The sequence below is a fragment of the Juglans regia genome, chromosome 1, assembly GCF_001411555.2.
Source record: "Juglans regia cultivar Chandler chromosome 1, Walnut 2.0, whole genome shotgun sequence".
Lineage (NCBI taxonomy): Eukaryota > Viridiplantae > Streptophyta > Magnoliopsida > Fagales > Juglandaceae > Juglans > Juglans regia.
Genome location: NC_049901.1, coordinates 15837410 through 15852563, shown reverse-complemented (window position 1 = coordinate 15852563; position 15154 = coordinate 15837410). Strand labels below are relative to the sequence as shown.

At 35.0% G+C, this 15154-nt stretch overlaps 1 protein-coding gene and 1 pseudogene across 2 annotated transcripts; one reads left to right on the top strand and one right to left on the bottom strand.

Annotated features, from left to right (window-relative positions):
- Positions 1-819: 819 nt before the first annotated feature.
- LOC109011122 lies at positions 820-3479 on the bottom strand. Of its 2 annotated transcripts, none has more exons than XM_018992191.2 (4): positions 3029-3477; positions 2088-2222; positions 1626-1721; positions 820-1183 (listed from the first exon to the last, which is right to left on the bottom strand). In XM_018992191.2, the coding sequence occupies exons 1-4, from the start codon at positions 3327-3329 to the stop codon at positions 1137-1139; spliced, it is 579 nt and encodes a 192-aa protein (XP_018847736.1). In that variant the 5' UTR covers positions 3330-3477; the 3' UTR covers positions 820-1136. The 2 variants fall into 2 exon arrangements, with proteins under 2 accessions (XP_018847736.1, XP_018847739.1); XM_018992194.2 differs by having other exon boundaries at positions 1116-1200; positions 3029-3479.
- A 2723-nt stretch (positions 3480-6202) lies between these two features.
- Positions 6203-14668, top strand: LOC109011124 (annotated as a pseudogene).
- Positions 14669-15154: the final 486 nt, after the last annotated feature.

The following is a 15154-nucleotide window of genomic DNA, read 5'->3' as shown; positions in this document are numbered from 1 at the left end:
TAATAGGATCTACCAGCGATAACCCCCTAGGTAAAAGAGTATCATTTCCCATATGCACAAGGCCGACTCTTATATTAGGCGAATTAGGCAATTGCCTAAGACCCCTACTGGAAGAAGGCCCCCAAAAAAAAGTCTAGGCCAAACAGCGTCTGATCAGAGAACCGAAGCTGCCCAAAGGATGAACCGTGATGAGCCAAGTTAGTCCTCGAGGGAGCAGGTAAGTCCGGATCTAGAGTCTTTCTCAAAACATATCCAAGTTAGGACAGGGTTGGACCGACTGGCTGGATTCAAAGTCGGATCGTCCGCAACTATTGCATTGCCAGGAACTGAGTTTCCGCCTGACCCTCCTTTGCACCCTGTATCACCAGGAACTATGAAGTTTCTGCCCTCCTTGCTAACTCCGGAACCTTCACCGGACCCTGTGCTGCTAATCTTGGCAATCGTTTCTGTGTTTCTTGCTGTATCTTTGCCTTTCTCTAAGGAGTGCCGCATTCCAAAACCATCAGAGACGGGTTGGACACTCGGAGTGATGCCCGTGCTCCTCACGATCATCTTGCATTGCTTGCCCTCTTCAAGACTTTGCAAAATCATGCCGTGGATATCAACGCACGATCACAGCAATTGAGCAGCACTACTTCCCTTTCCATTTTAAGAAAGGGTCGTAAGGCCCTTGGGCTCTTAACAGCGGTGAATCGTATTGCTAATTGTCATGCTCAGGTTAGTACCAATCAAACATCAGAAGTGGTTGCTCAAGTGACTTTTCTCATTTTCCCTCTTATCTTTACATCATAGAAAAAAGGGTCTCCAGTGCGATTGATTGCATATTCTGTATAACAGATATTGAATTTCATGATCCTATGAGGGCATGAAGACAACAGTGTAATTTGTTTTTCCTGCCATATCTGTAGCAAAGGCAAACTTAGAAGATTTCACAAAGTTACAATCCTTTCATCCTCATCTCTACATCATTTACAAGTTGACATTAGGTAATTTGGACATCATCTAAAACAAAATAGATAAAAAGAACAGAGAAAACAAACAAGGAGCCTCATCTAATCCTCTTGCAAGGAGAGGCTAGAAATGCCTCATCTTCTCGCCTCCTCTTCAAATTCTCACTCATGTAACTGCATGCAAATTCAGTGTGTGATGGCATTGGGGAGGTAATTTTCTCTCCCTTCAATATCTGCAAAATGGCTCAAACTGCTGTATCATTTAAATTTTTATTTTATTTTGCATGGCAAACTATATAGCAAACAATTATTTTGGATCTGGGTATGGGGTATATATTGATTGGACATTTGGAAAGATATCTGTCACTAGAAGATAGGTCAAGTTAGAAAAAACAAGAAACTCCAACAGAAGGGAAAAAACAAGGGTGCCATGAAAGCTAGAATCAAATTAACAAAAAGTAGGTCTCATATCCGTAGACCACTGAGACTCGAGGGAGAAATAATGCTTTCATCTCAGTACGGATACTCAAAGCAAATCAAACAAAGACCGCCCGGTTTTCTTGTGAGGAGGAGGAAGAGAGAACTACTGCACGTGTGTTGACTAGAGTCAAGACTGACAAAGGGTTCAAGGCAATAATATGGATAAATTTGAATTTGCATGTCTAGTTAATGTACCTGAGTAAGTTTCACTTATATTCAACTTCTTGAGTAGCCTAACATCTTCGAACAACTGCTTTCTCTTAAAGCCAAGGCCATGGAAATCTTTACCTCCTGAAAAAGTGGACCACAAGTTAGCATGAATGACCCGTTCACAAAGCGACAAAATTTGCTGAAAGCATATTTAAGAAGCCACAAACGGATTTCAATCTCTAGATATCAAGAACATTCCAAATTGACATATGGATCGAAAATATAGTTAATAATTTCCATTAACAATTTTCCTTCATTCCCACAACTGTTAGGTATATTTGTCTTCTCTGAATACGATAAATGTTTTCACAATGATAACATCAATTCCAAATTCGGTTAGTGTGCCTATCTTATACATTTATGTAAAAAAAATTATTATGCTAAGAGAGCAGCTGAATAAAACTCTAATTTTCCATTAAACTCTCACAACGAAGTCCAAGATTTTACCTGAGCTTATTTCTTTCAACCTTTTATTCTTTACCAAGTTGAGATCTCCAGGTTGTGGCCTTCTATTACCACCATCAACTTCATACTCAGTTACATAGCAACTTCCATTAACAGAATCCTGAGGGTCATGAGGCCCTGGAAAATAGCAAAGTAATCTCAATTTAAGACAAAAGTGATCTAATCATACTTGAAATAGACGACAAGTTGGGGCACTGTGTTTACGTGCACACTGGACATTACACAATTTTGGGATAAAATCCTGAAAGCATTTTTAACCCAACCTTTCTTGCAATTAGTCCAACAACATTAGTCCAATCTAAATGCAAAATATCAAACCTAATACAAGAAAATAACATGTTACGAGAGTAGAAACTCCTTTCTTTTCCCGTCTAAGTCTTGGCACTAGGAAACCAAAGATCTCGCTCTTCTTGATTTCAAAAAAATATACAATGAAAAAGAAGAGCACCACTGGTTTTGATAATGATGCCCATAATCATATTTAGGGATTGGGTTGTCCGTATATTGTGTTCAATGTCAGATTTTGATAGCCAAGCCACTGGAAATCTCATCCACTTCGTGACTGTATCATTTTAAATTTAATGTAAATCTAGTGCATGGATTTTTTAAATGAAGTTCTTTTATCACTATCGAAAGAAAATTGAGGACATTTTAATTTTACGTTCATACATTTTTAGGTGGCATCAGTTCTTTACCTTCTCCATATGTTCTCGAGAACCCAACAGAGCATAAGACCCATTATCCAGCCATACAACAACATTAACAATTCCAACCGAAAGAAAGTAAGAACACAAGTAAAATTTTATTAAATAATAATGTTCTTTCATTTTTCCACATCCTCGTGGAACCAAACAGAGCATGATCAGAAACCCTTCACACTTTCGAAAAAACAAAGAACTAGAAAGAGAGTAAAAAAAATTTACGCTTCGTGCCAACTTTGACGAGCTTCCCATCCACGACAAGCGCGTCTTGGTCGTCCTTCCCGGTGGGAAAGCCTCTGGCAGAGAAGAAAGACAGAAGGGAGTTCCAGGTGACTGAGGAGGCGATAAGATCAATCCCTCTGCCTATAAAGTGACTGTTGAGCTTCAAGGTTGCAGGGTCGAGCCCAAAGGTCGTGGCTATGGATCCCAAGTCCAGCCTCTGCTCTTCCCACACCACGAACGGGACTGTCTTGGCTAGCAAGGGGCAGAAAAGCCTTACGGTTCTTGCTTCGCTGCCACCCATTCCTTCTTTCTCTCCCTCTCCCTCTCTCTCTGTATACGAGTGAGTAGGTAAAGTTGTTTTAGGTACTCTGATCGGTGAATAGGCGTTGCTGTCATTGTTCTAACGGGTTCTGGAACTGTCTGAAGCAAACTAGCATGCATAGTCATCATCTAAACAGGAAAGAAAAATCTATTATTGTTTGAGAATCCGAAATATCCTCGACTTTTCTCAAAAAATTCCAACCATTTTTCATTTCACCCATACAAAAGTTAGAGGATAGATAGCTAATAGCTTTACTATCCTATTAACTATTTATTTATTATTTATATGTATTTTAAGTTTTTATATTTTTTTAAGTATTTTTTAACATCTTTAATTATTAAAAAAATTAAAAAAATATATAATTTTATTAATACTCACTTATTTAATCATTAAATAATATAAAAAATTAAAAAAATCAAATATAAAAATAATAATAAATGAATGGTAGTAAAATAATAACCCTATCATTATTCAAAATTACAACACAAATAGATTTCCAATAGTACTCACATGAGATCACCACACAATTAATTTATTATTTTCAAAAAATCTTAACACGAATTATTTTCTATATTTTATTTAATTTATTTAAAAAAAAAATCTAAGATAGTTCCAACACCCCCAATTAAGGGGTAGGTGGTGGTCTCCACCCCTTGTAGATCCAAACCACAACCCGCATGGAAGGGTTTCACATCCTGCCCCCCACTTTCGGGAGGCGGGCCGCCTCTATCTCTTATTATTGGGAATGGGATTGAAACCAATGTTTTGAAAATCGTTTTGTACTGGTCAGTACAGGTACTACCTGTATTTTGTACCGGCCGAAATACCGACCATTTTGGCCTGTATTTCGACTTGTACCGGCCTGTGTTTCGGCCTGTACCGGCCGATATTTCGACCTTATTATTATTTTTTTTTAATTTTTTTAAACTACAAACTCATTTTTTGACCCCCAATTCAGATTAGACTATTTATAATTTATATATATATATGTATTTATATATAATTTATTTATATATAGATTATTATTTTAGAATATAATTTTGAAATATAATTTATTTATATATCGACTATACCGAAATGTTATTCCGAAACGGTACCAGTATTGAAATATTTCGTTCCAGTGCCTTGACCGGTACAGCGACCGGTACAGTATTCAAAACATTGGTGAAACCATATCTCGTCCCGACCCTTGTTTAATCCAATATCTAAAAAAATTTTTGGTTTAAATTTTTTTTAGATTTAAATTATAATATAATTTCAAATTATAATTAAAATTTATATATTTTAAAAATATATAAAAATTCATTAGAATTGTATTTTGAATTACTTTCACTTCCTAGATCAATCATTATATAAGAAGACAATACAATACAATAGTCATATTTAAATAATGTGGAACTCAAATGCAACTCATCCTATTCTCTAAATTATTAACTTGCATTTTCTTTTATTTGAAAATTTCAGTTTACAAATCAATATAAAAAATATAATATTTACACGGTTGATATTGCAAAACTTGATTTACAAACAAGTTTAAAAATAAAATGTGTTGCAAATCAAGTTCTATGGATAACTTCAAATCAAAATCGATGCATGAATTTTATAGCGTAATGAGAAGTTTCTATATAATTTTTATAGAATCCCTTTATTATAATTTCCTAATACTTATTTGACAATGAGAACGATTCTCTCCTGTATAATTACTACGTTTTTTTATTTGAACTTTTTCCTTAACGAGGTTTGCTTGCTGAGCATTTTTATTGAAATAGTCAAATTTAAAACTAATTTTTAACTAATATGACATGAATTTACTTTTATTTATTCCATTCATATCTAATTACTATATTAAATTATCTATTTATTCTTTATATAATAATAAAATAATATTAATTTCATATTTTTTTGAAAAAATTTAAAAAAATTTATTTTTATCATATTTTACTAGTAGTATTGATTATATGTTAATTAGTAATCATATTATAATTAAATTATAAGTTAAAAATCATATTTTCAATGATCATTTACAGCTAATAACCACAAATGTGGTGATATTCAATCGGTCAGTCCATTTCATGAGGGTAGAGTAAAGAAGCAGAAACAAAGAAGGAAAAAACTCAAGAAAAAAGCAACAGACTTCGTAGAAAGAAGAAAAATCAATAGGAGAGAGATGGAATAATAGTAAACAATTACTTTGGTCGAGCTATAATGCACATTCAAACATGACTGAAGGCTTGGATTTACTGTAACTGAAAATTATTCTTAAATGAATTTGCCTACTTCAATGTAGCACATTTTCATATCCTATTAGCCATTTGAGAGCATTCGCAGTCGGTGTCCCATAACACTGTTTTTCCTATAATTTGAAGCTTATTTTACGGTTTTGGTTAAAATCCCTCCTACATCCAAATTCTTATTTTAGGAAAAAAGTTTAGAGGATGAACAGTGGTTTCTCAAATATATAAATGATTATTTATCCCTTAAATAATCTTTTATCAATATTTTATTCTAATAAATAAAATAAATTATTTTTTCAATCCTCTATACTTTCTCTCATACTCATATATATATTTATTAGAGTAATAGTTTAAAATATATAAAAAAATATTGAATAGTTAAGTTTGTAAATAGAAGTAAGAGGAAAATAATAATAAAGAAATAATAGAAAAATATTATTTTAATATAATAGAGAAATGATATAATATGAGACATATGGGGTTTTTGAAAAATGAATAAAATTTAAGAAAAAAATTTTAGAGAAGGTAATTTTTAGCTAAATTATAGAAAATTGTTGGGATAAAATGGATGGCAATGCTACGAGGGACTTTAATTGCATTTGACTATTCCAACGGAAGTGCTTGAAATGTTCTATGGCAGCAAAATTGTGGAGATTTTAGAAACGTCCAAGTTGTTCCCCCAAGAGTAATTCCTTCCGAAACTTCATGCGACACTGCGAGTTTCTGCTCGGTTTGATTGTGCGAACATGTTCCTAATTTACTCGGACATCTCTTCACAGTTAAGTATACCAAATTTACTTTGATCGTGTTGGCTTGAGGGGAAGTGCTATTTTTCACTGGAGAACTTTTCTAATGCTTTTCTTCCCAGGGAGGCGGGCCCGTGGAAACGTATAAATATAAAAATCAGAATGTCTCAAAGCGGATTAGTAGCTGGCTTGGGTTCCTTTCTGTGTGCTTCAGAATCAGCAAAAAATCTTCTCCATTCTTCTCTAATCATCAATGGGTGTCCATTTCCGCATTTGCTTATATTTCTGGGCTTCCCTGAGCTCCTAAAGCACCTTTCTACCGCCTTTATAGGTCGCCTCTCGTCCCCGTTTCGCCATATCATTCAAAGCCTCCCTGCTCGGTGCTCGAATTTTCGTCTCCCATTTCATTCGCAAGTCTCGCCGACCAAAGCGGTAGTCTTTGTTATTTTTAAATTGTTTACTCACTATGTACACCCCTATATCATTCTGGTTTATTTGCTCGAGAAAAAGAAGAAAGGAATGTTGAAGTTTTAAGTATATTGCACTGTTTTTTTGGGTTCCCAAAATACAAGAAAACCCCCCGAAAACCTCGGTTGATTCAAATAATAGCAAATGTCAGATATAGGAATTTAGGAATGGTTTGGAGGAAAAAGTTCTGGTTTTATGGGAAAACATGAAATAGAGGAATTTGGACGTCTCTGCATTTTATTTTTCATATTATTGGCAGCCTAATGGACGGCTGAAGGGAAGTGATATATGAATTTCAGTTCTGGCAATTCCCTCATTTTTTCCTTTGTCACAAGTTTTACGAAATCAGCAGTAACTTGGACATGAATTTTTCCCCTGGTTCATAGACTCTTTTTTAGTTCGATCAGAATATAAAGCTTCATCGCTCATCTTGTGAACTTCCTTTGTTCTTAACATGTACAGATTATTATTTTATAATGTCTTACAGGACGTGAATGTGGCCCATGGGAATGCCCTTTTATTTGTGAAGTTAATGTCTTGCAGGATTTTCTCTTGTATACTTCATGTGTACTTGGGCTATGCCTAGTTATGTGGATTAATAAATTCTTCTTACTTATAAAAAAAAATTGTGAAGTTAATAAATGCACCACACCTTTTTAGCAAGTGCTATCTCTCTTTTGTCATAAGGGGAGGTTTTGGGTTCAATCCTATGAATTGAGGTGGGAATGGGTGTTTCTTCTTGATTTGGAGCAGGCAAATTTTCAGTCATGTCATTGGATATAATTGAATAATAGGTTTAAAAAAATTTTGGTCACAGATCATGTGAGTTTTTTTTTGGTGAAAGATTGGCTGGTATATGATATTTCTTTAAGATTAAATGTTTCATGCTATACTAGTCACATATTTATTGTTGTAGAAATGGCTGTTCCGGAAGTAAACAAGAAACTTCTTGAAGAACTCGAAGACATGGGATTTCCAAGGGCACGAGCTACACGGGCAGTTCATTATTCTGGTGAGTCTATCTATGTGAGATGCCATGTGTTTGTGTGTGTCATTGATGTGAGGTTTCAAAACCTTGCATGAGTTTCTCATGGAGAAATATGCAACATTAGTGATCAATTAAGACAAAATAACGGGGATTTTCTAGGGGATGTGGTTTGGAGGTTCACAATGCAAATTCTAGGTAGGGGTGAGATCTGATCTCAGTGAGTAACGACCCAAGGAGTGTTATCCACATTTGGGCTATCATCTAAAAGGACTAGTCAAGGTAACAATTAGAGTTAGTAGAATTATTCATGAAGCCTAGTTTCACCTATTAGAAAATCGATATTTTAATGAACTCTATCATAACTCACCCATTCAATGTGGGGACTTAACCGATCCAGGACATTGTAATTTCCCTCACTCAGATACCAGTTGTCCTCGTTAGAGCCCACATTACATTGTAGTGCCTCAACGCCACTTAGTGTTATGAGGACGACTTTGTTTCCACTTGTTATGCTCTAAAGAAAGCTGGCTGCCCACATCTGCTCTTATACTTTAAAAGGACTAGTCAAGTTTACGATTGGAGCTTTTTTGAAACATTATACATCCCAATTCCATCTTGTAATGAACTAATGTGGAAATTGGCATTCATGCATCTCCATCATAATTTATCCACCCAATATGAGATTTAACCTATCTGGGGTATTACAATCCATATTGCAGCATGTGGTTTAGTGTTTTAGCATGCCCCATGAGGGTATACCAGCAGTACATTTTGCCTTGTTCTCCTATCTAGTGATGCTGCTAGGGAAGTTATCTAGCACAAGTAAGGCCACTTCGATTAATTGAAGTTCATGTGCTATTCTCCTGATTTTGAATACAAATGCCTGTTGAACAGGTAATTCTAGTTTAGAGGCAGCTATGATTGGGTCGTTGATCATGAAAATGATTCAGACATTGATCAGATGCCCTTGGTATGATTTTTATTCTTGATTATATTCCTGTCTGACATTGCATAGGAATCAACAAAATGAAATCCCTATTTTGGAACTTTTAATCTTTATCAACTAATGAAGATTTTAGTATGCATTTTCTTTTCACTCTTCTTGTTCCCAACCATTCCCCCTCTCCCCCTCCCTCGGTCCCCACACCCTAGTATAATAGAGCAGGCATGGCTATTCGTATGAACATGGTACCTTCTTGTATCTTTTTTGGGGTATATTTCTCTTATTATAAGTGTTGAGAAGCACAACAAAAATTACGCCTTTTAATATAAATATACAATAAAATAGGTGAGATCAAGTTGCATTCTAGTTATTGTATGTGTGGCCATCCTCTTCCTTTTCAATTGACTTAACAATATGTGATCTCGGTTATTGACTTTCACCTTGTCTGCCACCTATAAGATGTTGTTAGAAGTTTTAAAATTCATAATATTCTTGGTTTGATATTGAAGTAGAGTGAAAAGCATTTTATGTAGAGCATATATTGGCAAGCAATTTTTCGTATTTTTGGACATATCTTTCAGGCCTTGTCTCAATATATAATTAGAACATGATCACATGATTTAAATTTTTTTCTCAAAAAGATGGTTTTTCTGTGGGCATATTTTGATTGGTGGTGAGCTGAAGCTTAAAATGAACAATCCATTGTAGTTTAGCTTGCCTGGGAAGATCGTTACCAAGGATAACCTAAGGAAACGTCAGATTATTGGTGGGGAGATTGGGTTGTATGTGCAAAAAGAATGGGGAGGATGTAGATCACCTGTTACTTCAATGCAAGATTTGCTCGGGCTATTTGGAACGACGTTGTTAGTAGAATGGGATTAACTTGGGTCATGCCAAGAAGGGTAGTAGATCTGTTTGTATCTTGGCATGGTTCATATGGTATTTCACAAGTCACTACGATATGGAAGATGGTTCCTAATCCTATTTGTTTACCTTTTTTGTTTCTTTGGACTTATGAAAAAGATTTCAATGGACTAAATGTCCATGATTTCCTAGTATCTGTTTATAACTCTAGATAGTTGTTTGTCTTGTATATGACCTGTGTACTTGGGCTATGGCTTGCCTTTATTAATAAAATGATTGATTCCCTATATATATATATATATAAAAGTTTAGCTAATTATCTTTTTTATATGATCTTTCCTTTATCTTAGTTCGATGTATGTTTATGTGGGTGCTTTTTGAGTTCTGAAAATTTGGCTTCATCTTTGCTTCTTGCAAGCTCATTGCTTGGTCTCATTCTTTGGAAAGGAGGTGAAGAAAAACATTTAAGGGGTGCAAATTTGATGCATTTTGGACCTGAAATTGAAATATAATTGGTCTTGCACATACTGTCACTACTTTTGCTTGACTTGTTTAACTTCTTCCAGGTAGTTGTGGACGTTGATCTTGATCCTCCTCAACCATTCCATATCACAGAACAAATGAAATTGAAGGCAGAGGAACTAAGGTTTCCTTTTCTGTTTCCTTATAACAATTATTATTTTTTATGTGCAGTTCGTCTCATTATCTAAAAATCTTCATAGTCTTACTAATTCTGGCTGGTTTCTTTCCATGACTACTGATCTTGTCGAGTTTCAGGGATCGAGCATGCAAGAAGAAGGAAGAAGAAGAAAATAAATTAGAAAGACAGAGGGAGAGGGTATAATGCCAATTATTTTTATGGTTTTCTCCCTTCCCTTTGATGATAACTCCTTCATCTTGCTTCTTTGATTATTCTTCTTGCCTTTTCTATTTGTTTATGCAGGGTTTTTTCTATTGCTTTTCTTTTTTGAGGGGGGGGGGGAGCTGTTATGGAGAGACAATTTAAATGGTGCTTTAGAACATAAGTAGAAAAGGTGCCAATATCTTTAAGAGAATTCTTGAAGTGCAATTGACAAGTTTTGAATATAAACTGATATGTAATGGACTTGCCACAGCTTTTTTGTCTATTAGATAATCTGATCCTAACGCAGTTGTTGGCTTTTGTGAAATAAAACTCTTGTGGTTTTGTTTTGGAATTCTGTTATGTAATTGTTTCACATTCTGTACATTTCTATACATTTCTTTACTGCAACCTGGATAGTGATATTGTTCCAGGAGTGGATTCGAGCCAGTAAGGATCTCACCGAGACAAAGCGACTTGCTGAAGAAAATGAAAGGAAACGGTCTGTCTTAATCCTATAAACTGCTTTTTGCATATACCAGTTCTACCATCTATGTGTCTGTCCCTTTTTCTTCTCTAGATACATGGGATTGTATTTCCTTCTTAGTTATATATGAATATCCTCACTTTGTTTCTTCAGTAATTTAGCCTTGCGGAAAGCAGAAAAGGAAGAGGAGAAAAGAGCAAGGGATAAAGTTTTACGGAAACTAGAGCAGGATAAGGTGTTTTAAAATTTTGGCCACATTTCATTATGCTAATTATAATTATGCAAAGATGAGCTTTTAAGATTAGTAAATTATATTTGGTAGATCTCAATCATAGTCCTTAAAGGCCTTTCACCTAGGGCCTCTCCATTTCTTTTTAGAGAGACCAAGTCCTGTTTCTAATGTTTTGCAAAATTAATTATCACTACAAAATTTTTTTGGGCATAACCAAGAATAAGTAATGGGAAACATTGGTGTACATTGTGTAAATCATGCTAGTGGTAGATGTACACAGTGGAAGTTGTGCTAGTTGGGAAATTCAAGATCAATGTTTTCAAAATAGATGGGCTTCTGGATAAATTGTGATTTATCATTGTACTAGAGTAGATGCCTGGAGTTCAAACCATGTCTACATGTTATCTCTCTCGTTCAATTTAGGAATTTTTATGTATTAAGCCTCACTTGCTGAAAGAGAGTCCAAACCTGCACATGAGAGAAAATATGAATAATCAAATATGTTCTACTTTCCAATAGCATCAGCTTTAGGGACCTGTATCATTGATCAGATAAATAATTATACAGTGAGAATGGCAATGAGAAAGTAGAAGAAAGAATTACGGCCAAAATTCAACATAGAAAAGCATACACAAATTTGGTGTGGTACAGCTTAAACCCGCATCCCTGGCAAAGACAAATGAAAAGGTTTATGAAGGTGGAAGATGAGTGCAGGGACAACTACTCACGATTGCAAATCTAATGATATCTCTTCTCTCTCTCTGGGACGTGAAAATGTTCCTCTTATGTGCAGGAACAATAGAAGAGGTCAATAGTTTTATCTGCCAAACACATGACCAAAAGATTAGTTTAAGATGGCTGCCAAATTTGAGATGGCATCATAACATATCACTATTATATCCTTCCCTGTTGGTTTAGTACAATCCTTACTGAGGATTTCAATTCAATATCTCTGATTCAAGAATTGATACTGCTCTCAAGACTTTTGTGTGACTCAAAAAACTGTTTGCATGTTTTCACAGGTAAGAAGGTATCATCTCGGATTGCCTCCAGAAAGGCCTGCAGCATTAAAACCTTCCACTCCTTTGTTTCGGGAAAAAAAGGTAAGGATATTTGGAAAGTAATATGTATAGATCTTACCACTCTTATCTTTTTGCAGAATATACTTTTTTTTAACACTGGAATTACGGGACAAAACTGTTTTAATGTTGTTTTTATTCCTGTTTAAGTTGCAAACCTCATTGCCTGTGAAGTCTGTTACAAAGGCAGAACACATGAAGGAATGTTTAAGAACCATTAAGCATAATCACCAGGTAAATAACTTTGCTCTGTGTCCAGCATATTCTGCTGGTAGTGAAAAAAACACAAGTTGGGAATCATTTCAAAAACTAGATCTGAGCCCATGAACTTGACTCGTGTCAAGGAGATGGATTTCACGTTGACACAATGATACAATGATAAATGAAAGATCTTTGTATTTTGGAGTCCATTTATTTGTGTTTATCTAGCTCACCATGTCCATATCTGTTTTATTATTGCCCCCTCTAGCTTCCGGTCTTTGAACAAGTCCAGACTGGGTTATTTAAGTTATCTGATACGAGTTATCTGATAGAACGTTACTCAAGAAACTTCAAACTAAGTGCCGGGTTTCTTGACTATTGTTGCCTGCTGTATACTAAGTTCAAATGGTGGTTGATTTTCTCTCAGCATTTTTTTTGAACGAGTACCCAAATTTTGAAGCTGTTGGAAACATTTCTGACATAGTGGACTTCTTTTCAGTGAAACTAAGGCTTGATCAACATATGAGCAGAGAGATTTTGGTGTATCTGAAATCCATTGGTTAAAGAACTCCACACGTAAATGGTCACTACAGTTTTTTTTTTTTTTTGATAAGTAAATGGTCGCTACAATGGATTTCCTATGTACCAGAGTGTTCAGAAGAATGGGCTTCACAAGATAGATTCCTTTCCCAGTGCCTTATAAAAGAAAGTATATGTTAATAGATTCCTCTCCACTGCCTTGTAAAAGATATCATATGCTGAAGACTCCGTGAGTTACATGCAAAAACTCTCTAAAGAAAAATAATTTTTGGAAGACTTTTGGTTTCATATCTTTCAATTATATGTTTTAATGAAACTGAGTCGAAGGAAACTGCACCATTTATAGCCTAATATATTTCTTAGGAATCTACCATGGATTTGTTGCATTGACTTCATCTACAAAGGTGTCTATGAATCATGAACCTTAGGTTGCACCACTTACCTGAGCATATTACTTTTTTTGTTACGTAAAAGTCACCTTTTTTCTCAGTAGACTGCTCAGTAGACTTAACACCAGCCTCTTTGTTCCATTTTCCTTTTCCTGGTCTAGGATGACGGTGCCAGAGTTAGGAGGGCCTTCCAAACTCTTCTGATCTATATTGGAAATGTCGCAAAAAATCCTGATGAGGAAAAGTTCAGGAAGATCGAACTTAGTAACCCATTATTCCAGGTAAGCTCCTTTGATTGAGCTTCTTTTTTATTAAGCCTTAGTCCCAACTTTACGAGTATTGAGAGCTGATTGAAGTGAATAGAGAGACCATTTTGTAATGTTCACCAAAGTCCAGATTATCCTTGTGATTGACACTTGTGGGATTGGTTATTGCCACAAGGCTTGACTGATTATTCTAAACCATCCTCCAGGGGAATTGGATTATTTTTGGTGCAGTTGGGATTATTTGGACCATATTAACTAATCACATATAGATTTGTTCATGAGGTCCACATTTATGAAAAAGATGGCCTCATTGTGCGAGCCAGGAGCTCATCCACTTGGTTGTTGGATAGCGGATGTAAACCTTTTTTTGGTAATACTGTCAAAAAATGCACAGAATTGACGTGTTTTGAATTCACTGTAAACTAGCGCTCTTTGGAGTCTTCCATTGACTGGAATGTTCTAAACTCATTTGCCATAGACCTCATGATGTATAGCCATCTGTCATTAGTTTCCTGTTATGTCGATTAGAGCTGCGTTTTTGTCACTATAAATAATATATACCAAACAAAAAGGAAATGGTTTCATCAACACGACTCATATCTGTTTATTACTTCTGTTGTAAAGTTTCCACTTACATATATTTGACAGGATCGAGTTGGGAATTTGAGAGGAGGTGTGGAGTTTCTAGAGCTCTGTGGGTTTGAGAGAACAGGAGGAGAAAAGTATTTATACCTTCCCCGTGATGAGGTTGATGAGGCAGTGCTAAACACAGTGGGGTTTGAACTGAAGTCTGCAATGACCAACCCCTTCTTTGGAGTTCTAAGGGGGTAAGAGATGATTGCAGTGTGATATCAGGTTTAATGAAAGAAATTTGGCTACAGATGATTACATGCTTGTGAATGCCATGTGTATATCTCGTGTTAAGTTCCTCTATGAATACAGTCGATAGTGGGAGGATGCATAACATTTTATGCTATATCTTTTGTAATCAAAATTCTCCAGAAGCATAATGAAATGAGGGTATGATGTTTGTACTCGTTTAGTTGTTGTCGTTGCCGTAATTCTCTTGATATATTGATGGTTCATTTGGAGCCACCCTATGAGTTGATTAAGTTGGTAATTTATACATTAACAGTTGGCGCCTTTGTGGGAACGACGGGATGTTTGGTAATGTATTTCATATCATCTTATCACATCACATTTCATCTTATCTCATTTCATTTTATTTTCTTTCTAAATATCACTCAAACACAAACACTTTCAAACTAATTATTACAACTTTTTCAAACTAATTATTACAATTTTTCCAAAATTTCAAACAAAATATAAAAAACAATTCAACTTTTTTAAATCTCAAAACAAATATAATATTAAAAAATTATATTCTAAAATATTTTAATTTTATAGTATTTTTATTAAACTTTCTCTCTCTCATTTTTTAAAACTCCATAAAATATCATAACTCAAGCAATTTTATTACTATTTATAAATCATTTCACTATTATTTACAGATTTTTCATCTTATT